Source organism: Drosophila albomicans, chromosome 3, assembly GCF_009650485.2.
Source record: "Drosophila albomicans strain 15112-1751.03 chromosome 3, ASM965048v2, whole genome shotgun sequence".
NCBI lineage: Eukaryota > Metazoa > Arthropoda > Insecta > Diptera > Drosophilidae > Drosophila > Drosophila albomicans.
In genome coordinates, this window is record NC_047629.2 from 48,411,055 (window position 1) to 48,434,557 (window position 23,503).

Below are 23,503 nucleotides of genomic sequence, written 5' to 3' on the forward strand. Positions count from 1 at the left end.
AAATTTCACACTCAAAACAATCCGAAAAAGCGAGTGAAACTCAGTTGATAAGGCAACTGGCGTCATGTTTGATAAATGATTGTGCCACGACGCTTTTCGAGCGGCTTTTGTTGTTAGTTTCTGGCATTTATACAATTTTTTTTCGGTTTTTAGTTAAATGAAGTCATCGCTTCGAAATACACATAATAATATATGTATATTAACATTGTGTATATTCGCAAAGTTCCCTGCGGGCGGTTCGAGATAAAACTTGCTTCATTTTAAGAGAAGAGAGAAAGGAAAAGGGTGTGAATATTATGATTTATGAGGACATATCTCGACCGCACAACTAAAGCACGCAAAACTGTTAAAATGTCAGTTAATTTATTGAAAATACTTTGATTTTTATGAGCTGTAAACTTTTTAACGGGGTTCCTAAAAGAGATGACAAAAAAAACGATTTCCCAAAACAAAATAATTAAATTTGTTTCATTTTGTTTTTAATGCCTTTAAAGTATTTTTAAATTTATTTATTATCTTATTCAAGCAGGGTATATACAAGTCGTTCGTCTGTTCCTTTTTTGTTCTTTTTTGTGCGTGCTCCCTAGAAATGCGCTCAAAACAAAAAAAGCTCAAGCGAACACAAAACATCACTCATACGCCGCTTGGGCTTTGGCCCCCTTAGCTATGTGCTGCGCATTTGTCCAAACAGTTGACTCTCAACATCGACAGCAAACGCGCGCAGTACGGCAAAGCAAATTATTGCAACAAATAATTCACAAAAATAAGTTTAAAAAATTCTTTAATAAAAATTTAATAATTTTTAAACTAATTCCTTTCAACAAATGTAAGTTATAAAAGTGATTTGCACACTAAGCTGCCAGCCATAAAGCACAACAAAGTGTTGCACACACACATGCAGTTATATACACAGCATCAGCTTGTTTACAATAATGGAGATTCAGGGACAGAAAAAAGACAAAGGAACAAATCGAATGACTAGACGAAGTTTGCTTTTCAGGGGGAGGAATTTATTTCGCGCTATTTTTGGTATGCTCCATGACCTAATTGTGTGCGCTAGATTAAAGGATTTCGCGCGAAACTTTGCAACTTTCCTGTAGCATCGCAATGCAGAGTCGCAGTTCCCATTTTGATAACCGTTTGTATGTATGCGGCGCTTGCGCGTTTCCCAGTTCCTGTGATGTGTGATGTCATCTAACACCACAGAGATTGTGTATATATAGTATGCATATATGTGTGTATGTATGTGTAGCCCTTGAGCGCACTTCTCTGCATCTATGCCTATGCTTCGGCCTATGCTAAAGCGTAACTGACCCCAAGCTTCCCATTGTATTGCGTGAGACATGCCTTCTTCGCCCCCCTCCCTTCCCCACAACTTGAGCCACCCCACTGTGGTGTGTATTTTATTTCCTGTTAAGCATTTAATTTATGCAGTATTTTCATATTTACTCGCATTTCATATTGAGGCAGTCGTGACCCAAATTTCGAGGCATGCATTCTAATAATAATATGATGTTTATTAATCACAATTATACAATTTCTGTAGACGATGACACGCCTTTTAGGCATATCTTTCAAATGCTAATTTGTTGCGACTACAAATTCGGAAAAAACTCATTAATTTGTTTAGTATCCAACTTGGACATGGTTCATTTGGGATGCTCGCCACGCGCATCAGAAATTAACTCGAGATGCGGATGTGGCAGAAAGATGAACAAGACAATTTATAAATACGACGAGTATCGACTGTGTATACATACATATATACGTATCGTGTATAATGATACATGTTCTGTGCAGTCAAATCGGATTATTTTTGATTCGTGCTAGCCACGTTCACCGCCTGTCTGGAGTTGTATATGATAGTTGTAGCTGTCTTGCGGCTTGCCTTTTGGTCATGTTTTCGAGTTTGTTTTTCAAGTATTTATGGTTTCCAATTACCGGCACAGCCAAAGGGTTACCCTATGTCGCATAGTATTATTAATGAAACTGCTACGCAGCAGCAACTGAACTGAACTCAACTAAAACACTCGCGGTCACTTTGCTAGAAACACAAACTAGTTTCACTCGACTAGCCTCACCCAAAAGGCGACGTAATCACCGCGCTCTTTTTGTTTTTTTTTTTTGTTTGTGCTGATGTCATTTAAGCTATTCGATTTAGTTGACTTACTGTTTAGAACGCACATTTGCCACCCTCTTCCCCTCCTCGCACTCCTCACCTTCATCATTTGCACTTGCAAATGTCGATCCCAAAATCCATTTCTGTTACGCTTCGCGAGTTGAATGCATCGTCGACACTGACACTGACACTGACCTTGACCCAGGGGCAATCTTATCGTCAGATCGTCGCATTCAATTACCTTGCGTCATCTTCGGCTTTGGTATAAAACGGTTGTCGATTGTCGGTGAATACGATACTCGGTACTCCCCGATTCCCGATTCCATAACTGGTTGCCTTCCGGGCGACGCGTTTGCTTCGATCGGACCAACCTTTTCCTTATCGCATTTTAAATTATGCGCGGGCAGCTTCCACAGTTGCAGATACACATTCCCCATTCCACAGTCCCATTCCCCATTCCCATTCCCAGACTCATTCCCATTCGCATCTTAACTGCCTCATAATTAATGATCGTAACAACAAAAGCTCGCGTTGTATTTACTGTTTATGTTCGATTTGTGCCCGCACACGTACAAATCTTCTTTCTGTCCACTCTTCTTTTTGTTTTCTCCTGTTGTCTGCCTGTAAACATGACGACAATTTATGCTACAAGCAATTTCAAGACTGAAACATCCACGCGATTTATGAAAGTTAACCATAGAGTGTATATTTTTTTATTATATGCTTATGGCTAGTCAATATGTTCAAAGGGTGTTATTTCTTAGTGTATATAGGCAGAAGGAGACGTCTGCGACCCGTATGGGCTTGAATCAATAATATATCAATATACCAAATATAACTTTCAGTATATTATTTAAATATATCAATATACCTAATATATTTTTATAAATTTTTGGTAAATGAGTTATATATTAATATACCAAATATTAAATTTGTTATATTTTTTGAAAAAGTAATATATCAATATACCAAACATCATTTTCGGTATATTTTTTAATGAGTATTATATCAATATAGCAAATATTACTTAAGGTATATTTTTGGAATGATTAATATACCAAATATTAACTGCTGAATATATTAATATTTTTTTTTGTATATTAATTTGTTATATTTTACGAATAATACTGCACTCTTTTGCTTTTATTGAAAATGGATATCGGGTCATAGTCGAGCACACTCGACTGTAATTTTCTTACTTATTTACTGACCAAGCGGTGCAAAAATAATTATAATATTGGCAGAGATTTTTTATAGAAGTGTATAGAAATTTTGAATTATATCTTTAGTAATAAATTCTTTAGTCTTTTCTTTAAAACCTAGTTTTAGCATCTCCCTAATATATGCTTATATTTTCTTTTCATCTTCGAGGTTTGTTTACAAACCCCATATCGTATTTTTCTGGCAAACTATGAAAAAATTCTTGATTAAAATTAACTTCATTAGAAATCTTAGCATATAATCAATCAAGCTGCCTTTATCTATAGAATTTATATTATTTTAACCCTGAGGGCTTTACGAAAATTGCAAAAGAAATCAATCAAACAAAGAATAAATAATAAATCAGCAGTTCAGCTCAGCTAACTGTTCTCAGTTTTCTTTCAGTGCTCATAAAATTTTATTTTATGTGTATTTAATACAAAGTTGTTAAAAGTCAAGCTGAGAATATGTTCCGAGAGTAATACTTAAACCATTTAAAAGATATTAACATTTTTATTAGCTATTTCACTCCAACTACACAAAGCGAAAAACTTCATTAATATGCACAATAAAACTTTAAATTGTTTTGAATGTGGAAATATAATTTGGGAAATGACTATTAAAAAAAGATATGTTTCATAAATGTAAACAACTTGTGTGTTGTTGTCGTTTATTTTTTGTGAGTGTAGTTAGAGAACTGTTTATTTGATTAGAATACAAATGTTGACGCTAATGAGCAAATGTATTGTCAGTTTGTATCGGCATCGCGTGTGAGTGTGAGCAGCTCCCAATGTGAGTACCCATTTATATATGGCGTCAGATCCGAATGAATAGCTGAATAAGTGACTAACCTTCCGCACTTAATTAGCGGCCACAACAGTTGCGAAAGCTTTTTGGTGCTGTGCCATGATATCATCGGCATAAAGAGTTTCTGCTTCGACTAGATAAGCAATATCAATATCAAGTATACGCCTCTTTGGTGGGCATGCCGCAGTCAGAGTTAAGCGATTAAAGTTATAACAATAATCAGATAGCCAAGTTCAAAACAAAACGCAATGTTATTGAGTGTCGTCAGTCACAGGTGAGAGAAACTGCGTAGAAGTGGCAAGAGATGGCGTGGCAGCAACCTTTAATTATACATAATCACATTCATGTATTATTAATTGTAACTATAATTACATTCACGTACTACGTATTTCAGAGCCAGCATGTCGGAGGCAGCAGAAAATGGCAGCAGTGCGGCAGCAACTGAGGCACCAGCCGCCGAGCTGGCCGAGTTGGCGCTGGAGGAGACACCAAAGGTGACATTCTCGGATCAGTTCAAGGCCTTCTCGAAATTCGGTGATACCAAGTCCGATGGCAAACTGATAACGCTGTCGCAGAGCGATAAGTGGATGAAGCAGGCGAAAGTGATCGATAAACAGATCACAACCACCGACACTGGCATTCACTTTAAGAAGTTTAAGGCCATGAAGATTTCGCTGCCGGACTACAACAAATTCCTCGACGATTTGGCCAAGACGAAAAAGGTTGAGCTGGCGACGATCAAGTCGAAGATGGCGGGTTGTGGTGCTCCAGGCGTGATTTCCGCTTCGGTAAGTTGTTCTATTGTTATCGATTGAGATCTCTACTAATTTTGATTCATTGATTCTCTAGGCTGGCAAGGCTGCTGCTACTGTGGATCGGTTGACGGACACCAGCAAGTACACCGGCTCCCATAAGGAGCGCTTTGATGCCACTGGCAAAGGTAAAGGCATCGCCGGACGTCGGAATCTGGTCGATGATTCGGGCTATGTTAGCGGCTATCAGCACAAGGATACCTACGATGGTGCCCAAAAGTAATTCCTTCAATTGTCCTGTCCCACTGCTTCCCAGTGTTTTTCTGTGTGTCTCATCTACTTCAGATCTTTTAGCTAATTTATTATGTGTTTTTAATGGTAGCACCAGTTATTTTCCTCTATGTTTCATTTCCCTTGCTATCTAATCTAAGTTGTGCTTAAGTGATTTACTTTAAAAATAAATTAATAATATTACAAAATTTCACTTTTGTTTTATTTTGATTTCATCATTTTCATTTTTCGAAATTTGAAATATATACGAAATGGCCCAAAAGTTCAAACAAAATGTTTACACATCCAACAATTTATATCTCGAGAAATAAAAGAAATGTTTATATACTATACATATATGATATAAGTATGAATATAATCCATTTGCTAGCATTAGCACAAAACTTTTCATAATACACTTTACAGAGATGATAAACAATTTAGCTTATATACCAAAGAAATACGATTAATAAACGAACATATTTGTGCTCTATGAGATGTATCTTTATCGCAATATATTCGAATAAAGTGAAATACGTAAAAATATTAAAATCAAACTTTATTCTGAGTGTTTTTTTTTAAATGGAACAAATGGGAATGTGCAGCGCTATTAATACTTAAGAAAGTTTTATCATGGGGATAAAATTATTATCGGAAAGTTTTTATAGTTTGTTAGTTCTAGAAGCTAGAAGCTTTGATAAGAAATGCAAAAAAATTTTTACCTTTCCTTGCTTTCGAATACTTTAAAATAAATTTATTTCTTATCAATCTTTATACCCGCTACCCATAGGGTAGAAGGGTATTATAACTTTGTGCCGGCAGGAAATGTATGTAACAGGTAGAAGGAGGCATCTCCGACCCTATAAAGTATATATATTCTTGATCAGCGTCAACAGCCGAGACGATATAGCCATGTCCGTCTGTCCGTCCGTCCGTCTGTCCGTCTGTCCGTATGAACACCTAGATCTCAGAGACTATAAGAGATAGAGCTTTAATTTTTTTTCGACAGCATTTGTTATGTTTGCACGCAGATCAAGTTTGTTTCAAATTTTTGCCACGCCCACTTCCGCCCCTGCAAATCAAAAAAATCGAATAACAAGCCTAATTTTAAAGCTAGAGTTACGTTAGAATTTTGGTATATACAATAATTACTATAGTAGTTATGATTCCTGAAAATTTGGTTGCGATCAGATAAAAATTGTGGAAGTTATTAAAGAAATACTTTTATATGGGCAAAAACGCCTACTTACTAGGGGTCTTAGTTGCTATGGCTGACAATCTGGTATATTGTGCCGTCTATGGTATATTTTGAATGCGGTACTATATCGATATACCACATATACCATTTGGTATATTTGTAGTATTTTTGCAGTATATTTGGTATATTTTGAGAATAATACCGCAAAATATATTGCTTTTATTCAAAATGGGTAGCGGGTATCTCACAGTCGAGTACACTCGACTGTAGCTTTCTTACTTGTTTTGTATTCACTTGGATAATAAAATAATAAACTTAAAGATTTCTTCGTTTAATTAAAATAAACTACTAGAGTTGTTGAAAACAAAGCCCACCTCAGCTCAATATGATAATAATCCAAGGTTGGCAATGTACTTGGAAGCACATCCGACGGCAGTCTGGCGAGATGAGCCGATCGATCGAGAGCAGCAGAAACCAACCTCGCAAAAACCAGAGCAGTGTGAAGCAGATCAAACGCTAGACTAACCCAATGGCAGCCGCTGCTCGACAAATCGAAATTGATAGCTGCCAGGTATTTGCATAATAATCCCCGCTCTGCAGTTTTGCAGTTTGTTGGCCTATCGATTGCATTCGGCAGCCAGTCAATGGATGCTAATCACAGATCAGATTTAAGTCCACATATCGCATAACTACGTATATTTGTGATTATAAAACTCTAGTCTGCCGACTGGGCTATAAAAGAGGCCCGCCAGAGACCTCAAGGTAGCAGTGCAGTGGAGACAATTGTGGAGCTCTATCGTTGCATCCGTCAGATACTCGAGCAGCGCACCGAAACAGGCGTCATCTTAGTAGAAGATTCACAAGAAGCAACCAGCAGCACAACAATGAATTTCCGTGGCAAGAGCGCAGTGGTCACTGGAGGAGCTGGTGGCATTGGTCTCCAGGTGGCCAGGCAGCTGTTGGCTGCAGGCATTGGAGTAAGTAGTTTGCTATTATTATAAAAATGTACAATCATCTCATCTTCATCATCATTGTAGAAAATTGCCATCATAGATCTGCAGGATAATCTGGAGGAGTTTGTCAAGCTGCGCGGTGCGCATCCCACGCAGAGCGTGATGATCATCAAAATGGATGTGGCTAATAAAAAGGGTGTGGAGGCCACCTACGAGGAAATCAAGAAGACCTTTGGCAACATTGACATTGTGGTGAATGTGGCGGGCATCTTCAACGATCGCGATGTGCAGCGCACTTTACTGGTGAATTTGGTAAGCAAAATAAATAATAATAAAATCAACAATAGTTAAATTTGTTCCTCTTTTAGGGTGGAATTATCAACTCCAGCTTGAGTGCCTTGCAGTATATGAGCAAGGAGAACGGTGGCAATGGTGGTTTGGTGGTCAACATGAGCTCCGTCGTGGGCTTGGATCCCATGTTCATCATTCCCGTTTATGGCGCCACCAAGGCTGGCATCATCAACTTTACACGTTGTCTGGGCGTAAGTCACATAACAAAACTCCTTCTTTAACTCCCCCTAATAAATCGTTTTCTCGCCTCAGAATGAAAAGTTCTATCAGCGTTCGGGCATCAAGTTTGCCACTGTTTGTCCCGGCGCCACCATGACGGACATGTTTACCAACTTCACGGAGAAAATCATCTTCCCGGAGACGAGCGACGAGACGTACAAGATTCTGGATCGTCTGAACAAACAAAGCGCCACCGATGTTGCCCGTTGCATAATGAATGTGCTGGAGAAGGAGAAGAACGGTGCGGTTTATGTTATCGAGGGAAAACGCATTGTGCCCATCGATATGAAGCCACATTGGACGGGCAAGGAGCCGGCACTCTGAACCAACACTCAACTAACTAAAACAATATGGGCAGGATACAAGCAGCGCACACACACACTGTTAACAACTATGTAGCTATCAATCAATTGTCGAGGGTAGATCTTTAATAAAGAACAAAAAAAAAAACAAAGCAAGCATAATGTAAAGCATACCAAATGGTTTAATCATCTCGCCAATTAACAAGCACTTCATCTGTGCGATATCTTTGTGTCACGAATGCATCTTCGAAAGGCATCTTGGTGCCCGCTTTGAACATCTCCGCCCCAGCATGGGCAATCATCAAGCCATTGTCAATGCAATAGCGTTCGTCAGTGGCAAAGAGTTTGCCATCGCGCTCCTCGCACATGATGCGCATCATTTCCTGCAATCGCTCGTTGCAACCAACGCCTCCCACAATGAGCACCTAAGGAAAAGAAAATTATAATGCATTCATCACAATTGCTGCAATTAAACTCACCTCATTAGATTCACAATGTGCCATGGCACGTTCTGTGATCTCCACCAGCATGGCAAAGATGGTCTCCTGCAGCGAATAGCAGAGATCCTCCTTACTGTACTCCGGCTCTTTCTCCGCTTCATCCGTTGGCTTTTTGCGTTTGTTGCGCCTCTTGTTGGGTTCGGCCAGTTCTTCAATGTGTGACAACAGGCCGGAGAAGCTGACATCCATGCCCTTTACCACGTAGGGTAGTTTTATATATTGTTTGCCTTGCTTGGCCAATTGCTCAATGTTGTAGCCTGGACTGGGATCGTTTGATAGCTTAATAATGCGTGCAAATCTATCCAAACAGTTGCCCACAGCAATGTCGATTGTTTCGCCAAAGATGCGATAACGTTTATTGGAATAGGCAATCACTTGAGTGTTGCCGCCACTCACATACAGCACTATGGGATTCTGTGCGCCAGTTATCAAGCGGCCCATTTCAATATGACCAATGCAGTGATTAACGCCCAGCAATGGCTTCTGCCACAGCAGCGAAAGAGTGCGTGCCACAATTGCTCCGACGAGCAAAGGGGGCGCCATGCCGGGTCCTTTTGTGTAGCATATGACATCCAAGTCACTGGGCTGCAGCTCGGCCTCTTTGAGACTCGCCTGCACCAGTGCCAAGATTGCTTCGCGATGATGCTTTGCTGTCTCCTTGGGCAGAAAACCTGTTGCACGTTAAACAAAGTTTTATATGAATTGTACACACTGGCATTAGAAGTATTACCTTCACCCGGTGGCGTTATATAGGTGCGTCGCACATTTGCCAAGACTTTGCCATCATTTATAATGCCAATTCCGATTTTATTGGCACTTCCTTCGATTCCCAACGCGCAAACCATATTTTAATGCACGAAATTACAATTATAACCAATCAGCTGGTCGCCGGCAAGTGTTATCGATAAACAAAACATTTTAATTTCAGTGTGGCCATCTTGTGTGACTAGCAGAAAGTGCTTTTAACGGTTGGAAAGACAATACATTTATGACAACAAACACAAATATTTAAATTAAAATTTGATATTCCCATTTCGTTTATTGCCGTTTAACATTTTTTTTAAATTATTTATTTGTTGGAACCTACAATAATATTCTAGGGTACAAAGCTGTTGCAACTGAGACCTTTACTTTGCCATTAAGGATTGTCCACAATGTGCTAAGATATAAGCAAAATTACTATTATTTTTCTAACTAGTTATATATTTATAGGACAATAAATTACGTTCCCAAATATAGATTTCTCTCCTACTTGAAAACTAAAAACAAAGCTAGATTTGGCGGAATAATATTAAAACGCCGGCACTATTGAAGGCTCAGTATTGCGAATGGCAGTGGCGCCAGTGTTTGTCGACGCACATGTGTGAATGCTGTTTTTTTAATAAGTGAGAAGAATGTAGTGAAATCAAATCAGTTGTTTTATTGCCATATTTATATTCGTTTTAAGAAAAGCAACACTTGAAAACATGGAGTCGGCTACAACGCCGAGTGAAGCCAACAAAGAGGACTCATCCTCTGTCACAAATGCAGAAAAGGTCAGCGAAATAATAGAGCTGGCGGCCAAAATCGAAATAAACAAATGCGACGTGGAGACAGCTTCGATTTCAGTGGAGCAACAGCAGCTGGAATGTGAGAGACAAGCAAAAAACGAAGAACTGACACCAACACCAACAACGAACGACACGGAACTGCAAGATAAACAAGTAGAAAATAAACAAGTTATTAATGAGATTGCTATTGTGGGCGACGTCGAACAAAAGACGAAAGAAATTAGCGACGAAACTGAGACCATTATGAGTTTCGCAGAATTAAAGGCGCAGGATGAGGTTGAAGAACACAAGGATACAGTGTTGCCTGCTCCAAATGATATTCTGTCCCATGTGCATTGTTTGGCCCAGCTGGAAGAGCAGCGTCGCAGCTATGAGCGGCAATTGGAACAGCTGCGCACAGCAAACGCACAGAAGGATAACATGATGACGCTGCTGCAACGCGAGAACGCAATACTGGACAAGGAGAAGCTGGCGTTTCGCCATGAGATGGATGTGGCTAACAAAGAAAAGGAGGCGACGGTAATTAAATTTGCTATGAAGGAGAAGCTGCTCATCGATGCCAAAAAGGAGAAGGAGTTGGTGGAGAAGCAGCTGGCTGATGCCAAGAGAGAGGTTAAAAATGTATCCATACGCTTTCATGCAGTCAACGAAGAGAAGTCACGTATTACCTACATCATAGACGAAAAGGTGGGTAAACTATTCTCTGTTATTAAGACACTATATTAATTTTAATCATTTTTGCAGTGCAACGAAGTGCGCAAATATCAGCGGGAATGCGAGAAGCTCAAGACTGAAATGGGTCACTTGGAGTCCAAGCTGAAGTATCACGCCAACAAGCTCAACATTGAAGTAGAAGCAAAGGCGGTCAGTAAACCCCAATTTACAAAATTATATTTCAAATAATAATTGTTTCATTATAGTCTCTAGAACGCAAGCTCGAAGAGGAGCGCAATGCACCTAATAAACTGGAGGAGAAAGCCAATGGTAAGAGCTAAAAAAACGCAATCTATTAAACCAATTATTAACGCATCGCTTGCAGAGAAGCTCAAGATGGAATTCGAGGCGAATACAATACTCTTAAAGCATGAGATTATGCGCAAGACTGAAGCCCTCGATAAACTCACCAAAGAGCAGCAGAAGCAATCTGAGGCTTTCAAGGAGCTGCAGCAACAGCTACAGGACATTAATGCGTCGGCAAGTTTTATTTACTTCATTATAGTTTCAACTAAATTAATTGTACACACCTCTCTCTATAGCATGGTCAATTGACGGACGAGTTTAAGGAGCTGCAAGAGCAGCACAGCTCTGTGGAGGCAGCGTACAGTGATGAGCTACTGAAGACAGCCAAACTGCATGGACAAGTTGCCGAGCTGCAGCTCTTGCGCACACAAAACACAATGTATGCATCAATACCTAATGCAAACAGTCAGATATTCATTTAATCTTTATTTACTCACACAGCAATGAAGAAAAACTCGCCGAGGAGCAAAAACTAAGAGAGAAACTCGAAGCAAATGCACTGGAAACGGAAGCTGACTTAGAGCAGCTGCAGCAGAAGAAACAAGAGCTGCTCAGCATTAACAAAGAGATGAGCGAAGTGATTGTGCAGCTGCAAAACAATATTAGCTTAGCTGAAGCAAAGGTAATTATTAAAAAAAATTTAAAAAAGTTACATGCCCCGGGTGAGGCTCGAACTCACGACCTTAAGATTATGAGACTTACGCGCTGCCTACTGCGCCACCGAGGCCACGTGAATGTCCCCAGCTCGTTGTCGATAAATTTTTCAGGTGATGTTCTGATCTCTATTTCTATTTTAGGCACAAGGTCTCGAGGCTGAAAACAAATTGATGAAACAGGAGAAACACGGCTATGACATCAAGTACGGTGAACTAGAAAATCAACTGAGTGTCGAGTCGGCGGAAAAGAATGAAGAACGTCTATTGCTGGCCAAACATCTGTCGGAGAAGACAAAACTCTACGAACTGACCAAGGCCAAGTTGGACAATGTGCAGGGTGACTTTGAGGCAACACAGCACAAACAGGCGACGTTGGTCAAGGAGCTGCAACGAGAGCTGCAAAAGTACAAAAGAGGCGTGGTGGAAACAAAACCCATTATGCCGTATTGTAGCAATTGCCAACAGGCGCTAAATGGCTACAATCAAGAGACGCCACCACAACAGCAACAGCAACCACAACAAGTTCAACGCACGCACAGTCGCAGCAGCAGCCATGGCAGCAGTCGACGTGCCAGCGAATCATCCGAATCTGAAACAGTGGCCAGCAGCGTGACCACAACACAACAGCCACAAAATCAAGCGCCTCCCGAGCTGCAAGCAGTGCTCTCAAAGAAAGTATTAGTGGAGCGCATACTCCGCCTGCAGCAGGCGACAGCACGTCAAACGGAACGCATCGAGTTTCTGGAGAATCATACAGCTGCTCTCGTTGCAGAGGTGCAGAAGAAATCGAAGGTGGTGCAGCATTATATGCTGCGTGATCAGACGGCAGGCGCTTTGACTACCACGAAGAGTGATCAGAACAAGAGCGAGCTGGTCAAGTATGGCAACGGTGTCATGGCAGCCATCTATGGCGGAGTTAAAGGCGCCGAAAGCAAAGGCGGCATGTCTCTAGATCTTTCGCTGGAGATTAACAAGAAGCTGCAGACGGTGTTGGAGGACACGCTGCTGAAAAACATTACGCTCAAAGAGAATCTGGATGTGTTGGGTTTGGAGGTAGATAATTTGACGCGTAAATTGCGCAACTATGAGCAGAACAAATGACGAGAGCAAACACCACACACAACAAAGTATTCCATTCCATAAGTCTACCACTGTCTCAACTTGTAAATATAGTTAACTAAAGAAAATTCCATGTACATTACATACAAAATTTAATATTCCAACAATTTGCAAATGTCTTGCTTTCTTATAACACTCCCTCGTAGAGCTTGGCGCTAACTGGCTTTGGTTTGCCTAAGTCCATGGAAACTTGCAGCGTTGGCTGCTCATTTGGTTGAGCGAGACGTGCCTGCTTGTTGAACGTCTTCTTGAAGTGCACTTTCATCTGAGGATTTGACTCGCCGGTTTCGTCTCTGATGTATTCGCGCAGAAGTGGAGGAAACTCAATCTTTGTGGGCAATATTACTTCTGCGACTTGTTTCTTATTGTTCAAGAACTTGTGCTCCTCCTCTTTAGGCACCAGCTCATAGTCGGCTTTGTAGCTGGTGCTATAGATTTCCACGGGTTTTGGTTGTGTGACGCCGCGCCAAGTTTTCTCTACCGTGACACGCACCTTGCGCTCTTCATTTGGCTAAGAAAACGATATACATGTCAGTTATATATTTTCATTCACATGATCGGTATTAATATCACCTTTTCGTCCACCGCAGACACTTTTAGTATCCGCATGTAGCAGGGCTCCGGGTAACGCTGAAACATGTTACGTATGAGCATGCGACCGACTCCCCAGTCGGGCAAGTTGCCCACCAGCTCCCACAGTGTGTTGCCGCGGAAGTCTGTGGTGCGGCCAATATATTTGATGACTTTCTGACTCATTTTTTACTTTCAATTGCACTTGTTTTTATTCATAAACAGATAATTAAACAAAATGTTATGAAGATTTTGCGGTGCTGCTTCTTTTAAATTGTCATTCGCAATGCACTCTAACAGCTGTGTTCGTGTAGAGCTGCCACATCTTGAGTTTGAACGTGGTTGGCAACGCGGCATTACTTTCAATTTTAAGTTTGAAAAAGTTGTTATATTATAGGCATGTGTTTATTTATTTTTTTTTTTTATATATAATTTATTACAATGAATACTGTAGTTTATACAAAATAGAAAGTGCTTAAGCTATAATGAAAAGAGCCCAGTAAAACAACGCAATTGGTTAATTCGATTGCTTTGTTATCGATATACGCGCCAAAATATCCGTTGACAGTCTGTAACTGCGAAAATTAGCTGGCGTTCGTGCTTTTTTTTTAATTTTTTGTTTTGTGTTAATCTTGCCTATTATGGCCATTTAATATAATTGTAATTATGTGAAAAGTGATAGTGAGCACCTAAAACATAATATGTTTATGGTGGCATGCGTGGGTGATACATATTTCATTATGTTGGCCGGTGCGATCCTGTCGGGCTCCGCTGGTCAGTTGCACCTGGCCGGGTTGTGAAGCTCGACGTTTAACTAAGTAATGAAATTGTCCAATAGTGAATGTAAAACGTGGTTATGTCTGCATTATTTACGCGTTATTATATAAAATCGTATATTCTGCATATAAAATATGAGCCCAGGTGCAATTGAAAATATCCGTAAAAGCAATCTGCTGTCGATTTCTCTCATCAAGTTATCGATATCAAATCGTCATAAATCGGTTTGAATAAAATGCAAAAGTGAAGTGATGTGCGCCATTTTGTATTCTGTTTGTTTTGTGATAACCCTACTCAGTGCATAATTTATAATAATGATTTAAAGTGTTTCTCATAATATGAGAAATAGTCAACTGAAATCATAATTGGATTATAACCGTTTTTATTCAGTTTCACCTTTGGAACTTAATGGTAAGTTTAATTTATTTTCGTTACACTTTTTACATTTAAGACTCTTGTTGTGCATACATAATTTACTTATGCAATAGAGTTGTGTATTTGGCATTGAAATCCCTAAAATGTAAATAAATATTTATGGACTAGCCATTGTGGGGATGCTCCTCGAGGGCATCGTTCTCAGAGTGACCCGAACCACTTGTGTCTATGGGTTCATCATATGATTCCAGTTCCTCCTCATGATTATGATGATCCTGCTGATTTGCACTCTCATGCAGACCAATTGTGGCATGTGCTGCGGCCTTTGAGGCATTCACTTGAGCAGCAGCTGCAGAGGATGCTGCCTTAATGGCCGACTCCTTGGTAGCCGCAAAGTCAACTCGCGCCTGCTGCAGTTGCTCTTCCACCTGCTCTACGCGATTTTTCGCCTGACCAACCATTGTGGCCTGAGATGCCAATTGGTTCGACACCTCACTGGAGGTTTGTTCCGCCTGCTCGGCAACAGACTTGGCATTGTTCACAGCTGCAGTTAACACTGAGATGTGATGATGTGCTGCCTGGGCGGTTTGCTGGGCCAGCTTCGCAGACAGCTTGGCTGCCTTCAGTTGCTCCAATTCGCGAGAGAGAGCACGCTGTGCTTCGGCTGCCTGTTGCTCCAATTCCTGTAGAATCACTTGCTTGCCAGCCAACGCTGCTTGAGCCGTTGCTGCTGCCTGTGATGCAGCCTGGGCGAGTGTATTCTTGGCTATGAAGGCAGCCTGTTTGGCAGCAGCATGTTGATTGGCCACTGCGCTGTAAGCCTGATCCGCAGATCCTTGTGCAATGGAACGTAATCCGCTACCTATGCTATATCCAGTCTTGCCTCCGTCTCCACTAGGGCTGCTGTGTTGATTGTGCTGAGCTTTCGAATTGCTGCTGCGGTCTCCGCTGCTGCTGTGAGATTGATGTTGCTGCTCCGGTTCCTCATAAGCTGGATACGAGGGATCAAAGAAGTTGCCATGTTGATGTAACTGCAGTGGAGGCGGTTGCGTATGCTGTTGTGGATGCTGCTGCTGATGCTGCTGCTGCTGCTGTTGCCTGTAGTAAAATCCATTACGCTTGTTCAGCCTTCCCATTGCATCGGCGAAGAGCAGCGCTGTCGATGGTATTATATTAATCCTTCTTCCCTTGCTGCTTCAATTTTGGTGAACTCACCTAGGAGCAACTGACAGAGCAGGCATCTGAATTCCTTTGTGTACATCTCCCTTGTGCTGCTAAAACTGCATTAAACGTCTTTCTCATTGGCGCCATGTGTTTTATACTTGCCCCCAAAGTGTCGGTGTCCAGATGGATCAACGTCAGCGGTGCATAAATTTTAGTAGTGCGGAAAGTTTTGCTGTGGCTTTTTGAGTTTAACGGGTGTTCAACATGTGATTATAATATTATAATACGTATTTTGGCGATTTTGAATATCATCATACATACATACACACACACATACATGCAGTCGATCTCTCGAGGAAGTACTTGATTTCTGGGGGTTCCATTAATGTTTTGTTGGCACGGCCGATAGTTTTTGTTTTTAGTGGTTATGGGTGGTGTAAAGCTGCCAAGTTGTGGCTTGATGTTTAAAATTTAATTTGCATTTATAGTTTCGGGTAGCGCCCATTCGTAATTGATACTAAAGCGCTTGTAATGGTAATCAACTGGCAATAGGGTTTTTATGTCGATTTTTTAGTGTGAAATCAAATTCAATACTTAATGTATTGAATAACCAAATGCAATCAGAAATGCTTCAATTAAATTATGAGAGCGGAAAGCAGTGGAAGTAAATTAATTAACTTATAAAATGCATTATTTAAGAGATGAGAAATTCGATTACGTGTTGCTAAGAATAGACATCGTAAGATTTGTCTATAGCATACTTTCAAGAGAAGGATCAATTTATAGAACTACGAAATGCGCTTTAAAAGGTGCAAACTTCATCATCAAGTTGATGTAGCCAATATATTTTTGTAATCTAAAGTTAATAGTAATAATTATAATTACGAACCTCACAATTCAAATTCCATAATTAAAGTGGATAATTGAATTTTAAACCATTGTTGCGATCAATTATTAAAATTTTAAGTCTAAACCACTAATAACTTTGAAATAAAACTGAATATTAAATAAATGGAAAAGTTAAAATGTTTTTTTTTTATAAATTAATTTATTTAAATAGTTTTTAATTTATTACAAGTATAAATAATAAATTAATTAATATAAACACAACTATTTTACACATTACGATTCGGTTTCTGTTTTCGGAACATGAATGGACTGCAATACCCAAGTTAGAGAGAGTGATTGCCAAGGCACTTTCCGGGCCTTACTCGCTGCTACTCGACTGTCGTGAGTCTCTTATCTAATGAGTGACTTTGTTGAGTTTTGTGACAAAAGAGTCTGCGTGGGTCATAACAATAAACGTAATAACATGGTAACAAGGTAATAAGAAAGAAGGCCTAAAGAGGTAACGAGTACGTGATGGTAACAACAGCGGTGATGGTGTTTCGAGTGGGCTAAACAAACATGATCGAATAAATATACACATAATAAAAAACATTAAAAATAGACATAGTGACGGGACAGTTACATAAGGAAATGGCTGCTCAAAAGTGAAAAACAAATTCATCAGAGGCATCGTCATCGTCATTGGGGTCGATGGCTGCACCCACTGCGTGGTAGGCAGTGACTGTGCTTGCCTCTGTGCTGACTTCGATTAATCATTTGTAGCTCTGGGTGATTTGCTGAATCCAGGGCAAGTAGGCCGAAACCTTGACGTAAACGCCGGGCACATTCACTTGACCACAGCCAATGCCCCAGGACACAACACCCACGACGTTCCAGACGCCGTTGCGTTCGCAGACCAGAGGACCACCGCCATCACCCTTGCAGGCATCCTTGCCCTCCTCGCCACCGGCACAGATGAAGCCGGGATTAAGTTTGTAGCTGTAGCCGAGACGAGTGTTGCGCAGCTGGGCTTCGCACTGGTGGTGAGACAGAATTGGCACATCAACCTCCTTCAGGATGTTCTGGTATTTGCCGTGTTCGCCGAAAGCGTCCTTGCCCCATCCGGTGGTCCAGCAGCGAGCGTTGGTGAAGTCAGAGTACTGATCGGGCAGACAGGCGGGGCTGATGTGTGGGTTCTTGGTGAAGTCAACGGGATGGTCCAGCTTAAGGATGGCCAAATCGTTGTCCAGGGTACCGGCATAATACTCGGGATGAATGTGCACGGAGACAACATCGCGTTCAATGTAGGGGAAGAATTCCACATCGTGGTTGACATCCCATTCGCCCAGGCGCACACGCAGATCGAAGCCATTTTGACTAGAATGGGAATCGTCAGATGAGTAACGAAGCTCTCTAGTATTCAAAAAGTTTTCACTTACGATTTGATGCAATGAGCAGCGGAAATGATGTGCTGGGCATCGATGAGGGTGCCACCGCAGGCGTAGATCGATTCCTTGGGGTCCTTCTTCAGAATAGCCACGTGCCATGGGTATTCACCGAACTCACTGTCGCCATCAACATAGACGGGGTTCTTGATACGACCAGTAATACCGGCAGCGTTCCTTGTACCGCAACGTCCGAGCTGTTGGGGTGGAGCCTGAGGGCGCAGGGGGCGACGGCAGCAAACTTCGTTAATGCGGCAGGTCTTCTCTACAGGACGGTTGCCATAGTAAGCGCGCTGCAATGACAATCAGGAAAATAACGTAAAATTAACATAAGTTTAACTTACTAAAGTAAATAAAATGAAGCCCTAGTTGGATGTGATTTGCTTCCACACGATTACCTGCTCCGCTTTCAACTCAAACTCATTCTCATTATCCACGCTGCGACGTCTACGATCATTTGGAAAACTGACATAATCACTGCCCTCTGCCGCACCGGGAGCCGGCGTAGGAATATTATGCAATTGCCCCAAGTTCAGTTGCTTGCCACGACGACTTGGAGCCGACCATGCGGGTTCACTGACATTGACACTACGCTCATAAAGTTGTGAGTAATCTCCGTAGCTACCAAATCCACTGGGTGCAATATCACCGGGAGCTGAACCGGGATATATGGAGTTATAAGAGGGATCAAAGCCCTCTGAATGATGCTCAGAGTGGTGCTCAAAGTGATGGTGATCAGCATGATGATCAGAGTGATGATAATGTTGTTGAACTGCCGGTTGGAATGAGGGACCACTGTGGTACTCAAAGATGGGCGTACTGTGCACCATTTCCACATCGTAGTGATTAATGGGCTTTGGTCCAAAGCTTTCGTAAACTTGTGGCTCGCTATAATGATGATCGTGATGGTAGTGAGGAGAGTGCTCATGCTCAAAGCCGCTGAAGTGATCGTGATGGTGATAATGCGTGTTGTGCACTTCGGTGGGCTTCTTCTTGAAAAAATCGCCCACTTTCTGGATGATATTCTCATTGGGCGTCACATGCAGATTGACCAGTGGCTTGACCACTTTTTCGCCATAATCCGTTTTGCTCACTTGCAGCGAGACAAGTGGATTGACATTAACCAGGCCAAGATTGAGACCATTTGGCCCTAAGGAACCAAAGTATGGATTCTGTGCTGGATAATAATCTCCCAAGACATTGGATGGATAACCGCCAGGACGCCCAGCCGAGGGGTAGGGCAAACCGAAGCTGACGCCATATGTGGGCAGAATCTTTCGCTGTATCAGCTCAATGGCTTGGAGGGCGGGCAGTGCCAACGGGGATTGTCCGAGTGGCGACTGACGCTGCAGATGGAAAGGACACGAAGTTAGCCAGGTGGCTCCAATGAGCTGCTTGAACGTTGGTTTGGACGTGCGACCTTTTGACCCCGTGCGTGGTTAGGTTGGTTTTAGTTGCGGTAGGATTAGTGACGATCTTTATATGTCTCTCTCGGTGGCAACCAACCCGCGCACGAAGAGCAGGGGAAACGGGGCGCAGTTTTTAGTGGACCTTGGCTGAGTTTAAGTTGAGCGTGGAGCATGGAGCGTGGAGCGTTGATCAATGTGGTGTGGTATTGAGTTTGAGTTGGGTTGTGTAGGTGTGTTGTGTATGCGTGTGTTTTTTTGTGGAGTGTGGAACTAGATTAATCATTGAACTAAGGAGCATTTACTATGTGTGAATTGCATTAGTTGAGCATTCGGGTTGTTCTAAGGATTCTAGTCTTAGCTGCATTATTAGTCTTAACTTACCCCTTGAGCATCCAATGAAAGATCACCGGTGTCTTCTTCCTTGTTCTCAGCATCGGCCTGGCGGCGAGTACGCTTCTTGTCATCGTCCTTCTTCTCTTCTTCCTTGGTTTCGGTGGCAGCATTGGTAGTGGCATTGGTCTTGGCAGCATCATCACCCAGGGCTTCGATGTCCTTGCCCAGATTTCTGGGGTCGATGGCCAGAATCAGATCCTCTTTGCGTCCAATGCGATCAGCAGCGGGGCACTGTGAGATGGGCACGCACTGGCAGTCGACGATCTGTTGACGGGAAGTGTCATAGCCACCGGCGCCTTGGTAAAGACCACCCTGGGAGCTCTGAGATCCGTAGCCAGTGGAGAGACCATTGTAGCTGCCGCTTGAGCCGCTTTGCAGTTCCTTCTTGTAGTAGTCAGGGTTCTGGCTGTGATAGCTGCCGCTGGGGGAACCGCTGAATCCATTTTGACCGAAACCGTTCGATTGCGAAAAGCTAGAGCTGCCGCCGTAGTTTCCAAGTCCGCCATTTGGCTTGTAAATCTCACTGTTGGGCTTCTGGGAAGGATTGTAACCTTGAGAGAGCAGACCGCCTTGGGAAGCACCGTTGAAACCAGCATTGAATGCATTCGACTGGGTAAAGCTAGAGCCCGAGTTGGAGGATGCTTGAGCCTGTGGTGTATAAGTAGCAGAGGATTGAGCCAGAGCGCTGAAGTCGGTGTTGATGGTTTGACCGCCGCCAATGGGAACGGTTACGCTGGGCACATTGGGAGCATCGCCGCCATCCACATGATGGTAGTGATGATGGACATGTTGCTGCAGACCGGCATCGAGAGGAGCGCCAACAACGACCTTAGTGCTGGAAGCGGTGGAAGCTGATGAGGACGATGAAGATTGCTGGCTGTAGAAACCGTTGAGCGAAGAGCTGGAACCTAGCTTATCGGAATTCTCAAAGTTGTAGGGTGGTACGCCGTTGGGAGGACCGTTGAAGATGGGACCATTGGAGCCGCCAGTGTAAATTGGACCAGGTGGTTTGCTGTCGTAGATCAGAGCACCTGGTGGAGGCTTGGTGTAGGTAATACCATCGGAACCATCAATGGCCGATGGTGGTGGGTGTTCCATGTAAGCGCCACCAAACTGACCGCCTGGTCTGTACAGACTGTTCATTGGCTTGTAGGAGCCTTCATAGCCAACCTTGCGTGGTGGACCGAAAGAGTTCAGGGAGCTGGGTGGTGGGCTCATGGGTGGACGACCGTTGAAGTAGCTTGGGGGTGGCATGGGTTTGGCTGGACCATAGGGGCCACCGCCAAAGGCCGATGGGGGAGGAGGTCCCTGAGCGTAGATGGTTGAGTAGAAGGGGCGTTTCTCCTCCACATCGCAGCTCATCAATCCCAGACCACAGAGCTTATCGCGAATCAAGTTGCGTGCCTGCAGATCGTTGCCCTGCTGCAGCGCCTGATCAATGTTACCATCAGCGTAGACGGCATCATATTCACCCAGATTGCGTCCCTCGCGTCTGGAGTTAATCAGCTGGTCAATGACGGTATCAATCTCGGTGGCATTGCTCTGAGTGCTCTCATGCACGGCATAGTTGCGTCCCTGGACCTCTTCAGCTGGTTTAGTATCCACTGAGCGACGGCTCAGCATCGAATCCGCATCCATGGGCGCCCATTCGTTGCCCCAATTGGAGTCGGAATCGGCGGCAGCAATTGCGGCAGTGGCTGCCAAGACTAATAACCAACCAATTCTCAATCTCATTGTGTTGCTTGTTTTGGCTGTGGATGAGAAGATGGCAAGGGAAGATTCGAGAATTACATAATCTGCTTTGACACCATTACCCCAATACGGCTGTGTAAACTGGCTGGTCATTGTGCCAATTTACACATCTCTCTCCTCTCTTCCTCTTTCCCCCGGTGCGAGTCTTTCACGGGCATTCTCTGTGGCAATCGAAACCGGTTCGGGCCAACGTCTTGCAATCTTCACGCTGATCTTCGTCCGTGCGTCTTTCAACATGAAAAAGACTTTTACTTTCGTTCGAGGTCGCAGACCGTGATCGTTTTACTACAGCAGCAGCTCCCCCCATATGAGGTAATTTTACCTGAGTTCGCCTTGTTGAGATTTTGCAAGCGAACTGATCACTCAACTTGATCTCTCAGACACTGCCGGCTGTCAAGGCAAACTTTACGCTTTAAGTATTTTCGTAACTTTTACTACTTGCTCGATTCCCCCTTTTTCCCAAGTCTTTTTATTGCCTTTTGCCTGTGTGTTATGTCATGTACGTTTTGTTTTTTTTTTTTATTGTGTTTTTCTTTCTGGAGCGTGGGTTGAGACTGTTGTCGATCTTTGAAGCGAACGTTTTATTTGAATGTTATATAAAGCGAAATTTGTAGCGCCTTATTGCCTTGTTTTTGGCTGTCAGAGGCTGCGCCCCCAAACGGAAGTCGTGTGCAACGTTGCATTGCAAATTGCTGGAGCTGGAGTTGGAGTTGGAGCTGGGAAAATGTATTGGCAATTTGTGTGTGGGGTTTTTCTCTGGAGTGAAAGTTTTCGGCACAGGGCTTGCTTGGGTCATTGACTCAAATCAAGGGTTAATCGATATCGATTGCAATTCAATCAGTGTTGTTTAATTTGATGCACTTTACACTTGAAAATTGTCTGAGTTTCGAGTTTAGATTCACTTTGATTCACACACTTGGCACACTTTAACTTACCTTTTGTATTAAATAAAATATTCCACAGTATTGTTGTAATCCTTATGTAAGTGCTTGCTTTATCCTTTCACTGCACCACTGTTACTTTCAGTCTCAATTGAATATGTCTGATTCGTTTGTTGTCGACTCGTTCACTGATTTCGCTTTCAACTGCGCTGCACGTTTTATACGCAAGTTGCGCATGCGCGACGCCAACGCCAAAGCTGCTGTTGCTGCTGCTGCTGCTGCGGTTAGTGTTGCTGTTGCTCTTTTGCGAATTGTTAACTCAAAACAAAACAGAGAGCGCGGCCCAACAGTTTGGCAACAAGTTTTCGGTCTCGCCGAAGGGGCCCATTTTCTGGCTATGACGTCAAATAGTTTTTTGGGTATTTCTGGGTTTTTTTTTCCTTTTCGTTAATTTGAGTTGCATTCTGCGTATACACGAAGGCTAAGATGGGGTCTAAGCGGAAACCTTTTCTTAATGATCACACTCATGTTGTTGCAATCTCACTCCATTCCAAAAATAAAAAGAGTGTAAACAAAACATGTCTCATAAAAATGTTGAAAACGCTTACGACCAAATTAGCGTTTGCTGCTTTCATGTGGGTCGAATTAAAATGTCCAAAATAAAAGTTTTTCACATCATCTTCAGTTCCCGCAAAAGGCGCCCAGGGCTTTTGTGTAACACTCTTCTCTCGAACAACAACAGATTATGAAATTTGCAATTATTAATTGGGTCAACACCACTAAAATGACCCAAAGAGGGGCAACTGGGGCGCTGCTGACTAATCGACGGGCCCCACAAATGGCTAATAAAGGGCATCGCCACAAACCGGATCTGGCACACTTTGAAGCCACAT

General features: G+C 42.5%; 7 protein-coding genes and 1 non-coding gene across 10 annotated transcripts; 3 read left to right on the forward strand and 5 right to left on the reverse strand.

Moving 5' to 3' along the window:
• Positions 1 to 696: 696 nt before the first annotated feature.
• On the forward strand, positions 697 to 5,357 carry LOC117570909 (tubulin polymerization-promoting protein homolog). Of its 2 annotated transcripts, none has more exons than XM_034252815.2 (3): positions 697 to 826; positions 4,521 to 4,914; positions 4,976 to 5,357. In XM_034252815.2, the coding sequence occupies exons 2-3, from the start codon at positions 4,528 to 4,530 to the stop codon at positions 5,159 to 5,161; spliced, it is 573 nt and encodes a 190-aa protein (XP_034108706.1). In that variant the 5' UTR covers positions 697 to 826; positions 4,521 to 4,527; the 3' UTR covers positions 5,162 to 5,357. The 2 variants fall into 2 exon arrangements, with proteins under 2 accessions (XP_034108706.1, XP_034108705.1); XM_034252814.1 differs by lacking the exon at positions 697 to 826 and adding an exon at positions 4,233 to 4,400.
• Positions 5,358 to 7,093: 1,736 nt separating this feature from the next.
• Positions 7,094 to 8,349, forward strand: LOC117567936 (fat body protein 2). The gene is made up of 4 exons (XM_034248226.2): positions 7,094 to 7,323; positions 7,384 to 7,611; positions 7,668 to 7,841; positions 7,903 to 8,349. Exons 1-4 carry the CDS (start codon positions 7,231 to 7,233, stop codon positions 8,191 to 8,193), a joined length of 786 nt encoding a protein of 261 aa, XP_034104117.1. The 5' UTR covers positions 7,094 to 7,230; the 3' UTR covers positions 8,194 to 8,349.
• LOC117567935 (probable tRNA N6-adenosine threonylcarbamoyltransferase) lies at positions 8,336 to 9,569 on the reverse strand. Its single transcript, XM_034248225.2, has 3 exons — positions 9,402 to 9,569; positions 8,651 to 9,342; positions 8,336 to 8,596 (listed from the first exon to the last, which is right to left on the reverse strand). The coding sequence occupies exons 1-3, from the start codon at positions 9,514 to 9,516 to the stop codon at positions 8,354 to 8,356; spliced, it is 1,050 nt and encodes a 349-aa protein (XP_034104116.1). The 5' UTR covers positions 9,517 to 9,569; the 3' UTR covers positions 8,336 to 8,353.
• Positions 9,570 to 9,898: 329 nt separating this feature from the next.
• Positions 9,899 to 13,123, forward strand: LOC117567934 (coiled-coil domain-containing protein 186). 2 transcript variants are annotated; one of them, XM_052006007.1, is made up of 8 exons: positions 9,899 to 10,056; positions 10,119 to 10,908; positions 10,966 to 11,085; positions 11,142 to 11,205; positions 11,261 to 11,415; positions 11,478 to 11,620; positions 11,683 to 11,863; positions 12,039 to 13,123. In XM_052006007.1, exons 1-8 carry the CDS (start codon positions 10,031 to 10,033, stop codon positions 12,996 to 12,998), a joined length of 2,439 nt encoding a protein of 812 aa, XP_051861967.1. In that variant the 5' UTR covers positions 9,899 to 10,030; the 3' UTR covers positions 12,999 to 13,123. The 2 variants fall into 2 exon arrangements, with proteins under 2 accessions (XP_051861967.1, XP_034104114.1); XM_034248223.2 differs by having other exon boundaries at positions 9,899 to 10,908.
• Trnam-cau (transfer RNA methionine (anticodon CAU)) lies at positions 11,896 to 11,968 on the reverse strand. Its single transcript has one exon. It is a non-coding gene; the product is annotated as a tRNA-Met (tRNA).
• Positions 13,092 to 13,864, reverse strand: LOC117567937 (28S ribosomal protein S34, mitochondrial). Its single transcript, XM_034248227.2, has 2 exons — positions 13,590 to 13,864; positions 13,092 to 13,527 (listed from the first exon to the last, which is right to left on the reverse strand). The coding sequence occupies exons 1-2, from the start codon at positions 13,770 to 13,772 to the stop codon at positions 13,144 to 13,146; spliced, it is 567 nt and encodes a 188-aa protein (XP_034104118.1). The 5' UTR covers positions 13,773 to 13,864; the 3' UTR covers positions 13,092 to 13,143.
• A 513-nt stretch (positions 13,865 to 14,377) lies between these two features.
• Positions 14,378 to 16,797, reverse strand: LOC117572039 (uncharacterized). Its single transcript, XM_052006008.1, has one exon. It carries the CDS (start codon positions 15,872 to 15,874, stop codon positions 14,903 to 14,905), a length of 972 nt encoding a protein of 323 aa, XP_051861968.1. The 5' UTR covers positions 15,875 to 16,797; the 3' UTR covers positions 14,378 to 14,902.
• Positions 16,798 to 17,288: 491 nt separating this feature from the next.
• LOC117569425 (uncharacterized) lies at positions 17,289 to 22,809 on the reverse strand. Its single transcript, XM_034250585.2, has 4 exons — positions 22,665 to 22,809; positions 19,966 to 21,728; positions 18,170 to 18,468; positions 17,289 to 18,107 (listed from the first exon to the last, which is right to left on the reverse strand). The coding sequence occupies exons 2-4, from the start codon at positions 21,709 to 21,711 to the stop codon at positions 17,504 to 17,506; spliced, it is 2,649 nt and encodes an 882-aa protein (XP_034106476.2). The 5' UTR covers positions 21,712 to 21,728; positions 22,665 to 22,809; the 3' UTR covers positions 17,289 to 17,503.
• Between the last annotated feature and the right edge of the window lie 694 nt (positions 22,810 to 23,503).

Coding starts and splice junctions, on each gene's coding strand:
- LOC117570909 (XM_034252814.1), top strand. CDS start 4,375: ATGTTATTGAGTGTCGTCAGTCACAG. Junction 4,401..4,520: donor TTGAGTGTCGTCAGTCACAG/GTGAGAGAAACT, acceptor TACGTATTTCAG/AGCCAGCATGTCGGAGGCAG. Junction 4,915..4,975: donor CAGGCGTGATTTCCGCTTCG/GTAAGTTGTTCT, acceptor TTGATTCTCTAG/GCTGGCAAGGCTGCTGCTAC.
- LOC117567936 (XM_034248226.2), top strand. CDS start 7,231: ATGAATTTCCGTGGCAAGAGCGCAGTGGTCACTGGAGGAGCTGGTGGC. Junction 7,324..7,383: donor TGTTGGCTGCAGGCATTGGA/GTAAGTAGTTTG, acceptor TCATCATTGTAG/AAAATTGCCATCATAGATCT. Junction 7,612..7,667: donor GCACTTTACTGGTGAATTTG/GTAAGCAAAATA, acceptor TTCCTCTTTTAG/GGTGGAATTATCAACTCCAG.
- LOC117567935 (XM_034248225.2), bottom strand. CDS start 9,516: ATGGTTTGCGCGTTGGGAATCGAAGGAAGTGCCAATAAAATCGGAATT. Junction 9,343..9,401: donor TATAACGCCACCGGGTGAAG/GTAATACTTCTA, acceptor AACGTGCAACAG/GTTTTCTGCCCAAGGAGACA. Junction 8,597..8,650: donor CACATTGTGAATCTAATGAG/GTGAGTTTAATT, acceptor TCTTTTCCTTAG/GTGCTCATTGTGGGAGGCGT.
- LOC117567934 (XM_052006007.1), top strand. CDS start 10,031: ATGTGTGAATGCTGTTTTTTTAATAA. Junction 11,206..11,260: donor ACTGGAGGAGAAAGCCAATG/GTAAGAGCTAAA, acceptor CATCGCTTGCAG/AGAAGCTCAAGATGGAATTC. Junction 11,864..12,038: donor TTAGCTTAGCTGAAGCAAAG/GTAATTATTAAA, acceptor TTTCTATTTTAG/GCACAAGGTCTCGAGGCTGA.
- LOC117567937 (XM_034248227.2), bottom strand. CDS start 13,772: ATGAGTCAGAAAGTCATCAAATATATTGGCCGCACCACAGACTTCCGC. Junction 13,528..13,589: donor TGTCTGCGGTGGACGAAAAG/GTGATATTAATA, acceptor TCGTTTTCTTAG/CCAAATGAAGAGCGCAAGGT.
- LOC117572039 (XM_052006008.1), bottom strand. CDS start 15,874: ATGGGAAGGCTGAACAAGCGTAATGGATTTTACTACAGGCAACAGCAG.
- LOC117569425 (XM_034250585.2), bottom strand. CDS start 21,711: ATGAGATTGAGAATTGGTTGGTTATTAGTCTTGGCAGCCACTGCCGCA. Junction 18,469..19,965: donor TTTCATTGGATGCTCAAGGG/GTAAGTTAAGAC, acceptor TTGTCATTGCAG/CGCGCTTACTATGGCAACCG. Junction 18,108..18,169: donor GCTGCTCATTGCATCAAATC/GTAAGTGAAAAC, acceptor TTCCCATTCTAG/TCAAAATGGCTTCGATCTGC.